The following is a 2,484-nucleotide window of genomic DNA, read 5'->3' as shown; positions in this document are numbered from 1 at the left end:
TATGAGGTCCACAGTCAGTGACACATAGAGATATGAAGGTGGAGGGACAGTTTTGTCCATATGAAAATATGGTGATGCGTGTACTCTTGCAGTTGGGTCCAAGGCCTCTCCGAACGTATACCGTGGCATATTTCAAAGGAAGGAAGAAATATAATGTAAGATTCAGAATAGGCGAATAGTAACGGTACTTCTCAAAACTTTGAAAATTATAATGACACTATTCTAAATAACCCTTATTATTAAGGTATATCTATCTATCTATCTATCTATCTATCTATCTATCTATAGATAGAGACTTACAGCTACCTCAATGATGTGCATTATATATACCCATACCCAGGACCACGAAACACGAAGCACGATTGCAATGTCTACCACAAGTAGTGACTCAAAGGTTCTTCATAGCCTTCCTTTTTTCGTGGGACGCCCTGTTAATTTTGTGTTAGTACTTATAGAGAGATAGTACACCAGCATATATATACACCTGCAACACATCGCACAGTTGTGAAAGCCACTCGCCCACTCCATCTTCATCTCCTTCTCCATCCACATCACATACGCACTCCTACCATACCCACTCTAGCTAGACAGTAGAGTAGTAGACACGAGTACCATATGGTGTCCTTCAAGGCGCGTCGCATGCAGCCGGAGCTGGTGTCACCGGCACGGCCGACGCCATCCGAGACGAAAGCCCTCTCCGACCTGGACGACCAGTGGACGCTGCGATACTACGAGACGGTGATCGCCTTCTTCCGCAGCCGCCATGGCTACACCAGCCACAGACGGCCAGATGATCCAGCCAAGGCCATCAAGGCAGCGCTCGCGGAGGCGCTCGTGTACTACTACCCCATCGCCGGGCGACTCAGGGAGGCCGCCGGTGGGAAGCTGGTGGTGGACTGCACGGCGCAGGGAGTGGTGTTTGTTGAGGCCGATGCGGACGTGCGGCTGGAGGAGCTGGGCAAGCCTCTGCTGCCGCCGTACCCTTGTGTCGAGGAACTGTTGTGCGATGCAGGTGAAACAAGAGCGGTGATTGGCAAGCCATTGGTCCTCATGCAGGTATACAGCTTCCTAGCTCCTTTCATGTGCCTCCTAGCTAGAATATATAGAATTTCTCTTATTTCTTTTATGCTTTTATACGTGATTGACATTGTTTCTTTTATGTTTTCTTTTGTAGGTGACGAGGCTCAAATGTGGCGGATTTGTTATCGGATTCCACATGTGCCATACCATTGCAGATGGATTCGGTATGGTTCAATTCTTTAGAAGCGTTGCTGAACTAACTCGCGGTGAAAAAGTGCCCACAGTTTTGCCCGTATGGAGAAGAGAGCTTCTAACACGACCACACAAGTCGTCATCGTCATCTCCCATCACGCATTCCAATGGCTCATCATCAGATTACAACAGTAAATCTGACGACGTGATGCTGTCAACTCCAATGGACGACATGGTAGTCCAGTACTTCCTCTTCGGGCCGAGGGAGATAGCAACCCTACAAGGCCACCTCAGGGGGTACCAGCTTGCCGCCAGCTCCGCTACGTCCTTCGAGCTGCTAACCGCGGTCATGTGGCGATGCCGCACGATAGCGTTGGGCTACGAGTCCCACCAACGCGTTCGCCTCATGGTCACCATGAACGCGCGCGGCAAGTGGAACCAGCACACGCTCATCCCGTGGGGCTACTACGGGAACGCGCATGTGTCTCCCATAGCGGAGGCCACCGCCGGCGAGCTCTGCGGCCAGCCGCTCGCCCACACGGTTGAGCTCGTGCGCAGGACCAAGCTCAGCGTGACCAAGGAGCGCATGGAGTCGATGGTGGACACGATCGCGTCGACGCGGCAGTGGCCGCCGCCGATGATGGACAGGATCTACGAGGTCTCTGATACCAAGTGGATCGCCACGAATGCGACGCAGTTTGGGTGGGCTGAGCTGGTGGGCGGTGGGATACCACTGGCAGGTGACCTTACTTCGAAGCTGGGAAGCGACCACATGAGATGCAAGAACCAGGATGGTGAGTACTCGACAATTGTGTCCATGCTTTTGCCGAAACAGGCGATGGAGAAGTTTAGCAGTGAGCTGTCTGTTTGGTTGATGAACAACAAGCATGATGAGAAGAACTTGGTTATACTGAGTTCGCTCTAGTCTAGGAACAAATTTTTAAACATGATTATTGTAATTTGGTGTACGAAAGATACATGATTGGCTCAAAGTGAATGGAAATTTTTATGTGATATCTTTAATTTCGCCGTTCTTTGCAGTTTATATATATGTTTTAGTGTTAGAGCTCGTCAAGCCTTTGTTTGGTTTCAGACTGGCCAGACTTGCCTGCAGCGCGCGTCAGTCCCAGGAATCCAATTTCCCACGCCTGGGGACAGGATGAGCTACCTGGCAGGCATCTGCCTGCGAGGGCTCGATCCAAACACATAGGGCCACAAACTTAAGGCTGTGTTTAGTTCCCAAAAAGTTTCCCAAAAAGTGCTACAATATCC

At 50.4% G+C, this 2,484-nt stretch overlaps 1 protein-coding gene across 1 annotated transcript; it reads left to right on the top strand.

Moving 5' to 3' along the window:
* Positions 1-494: 494 nt before the first annotated feature.
* Positions 495-2,213, top strand: LOC136491046 (acyl transferase 1-like). The gene is made up of 2 exons (XM_066487254.1): positions 495-1,056; positions 1,175-2,213. Exons 1-2 carry the CDS (start codon positions 616-618, stop codon positions 2,135-2,137), a joined length of 1,404 nt encoding a protein of 467 aa, XP_066343351.1. The 5' UTR covers positions 495-615; the 3' UTR covers positions 2,138-2,213.
* Positions 2,214-2,484: the final 271 nt, after the last annotated feature.

This window comes from Miscanthus floridulus, chromosome 1, assembly GCF_019320115.1.
Source record: "Miscanthus floridulus cultivar M001 chromosome 1, ASM1932011v1, whole genome shotgun sequence".
Taxonomy (NCBI): Eukaryota; Viridiplantae; Streptophyta; class Magnoliopsida; order Poales; family Poaceae; genus Miscanthus; species Miscanthus floridulus.
The sequence above is the reverse complement of the archived record's forward strand: the minus strand, read 5'-3'. Positions and strand labels throughout refer to the sequence as shown.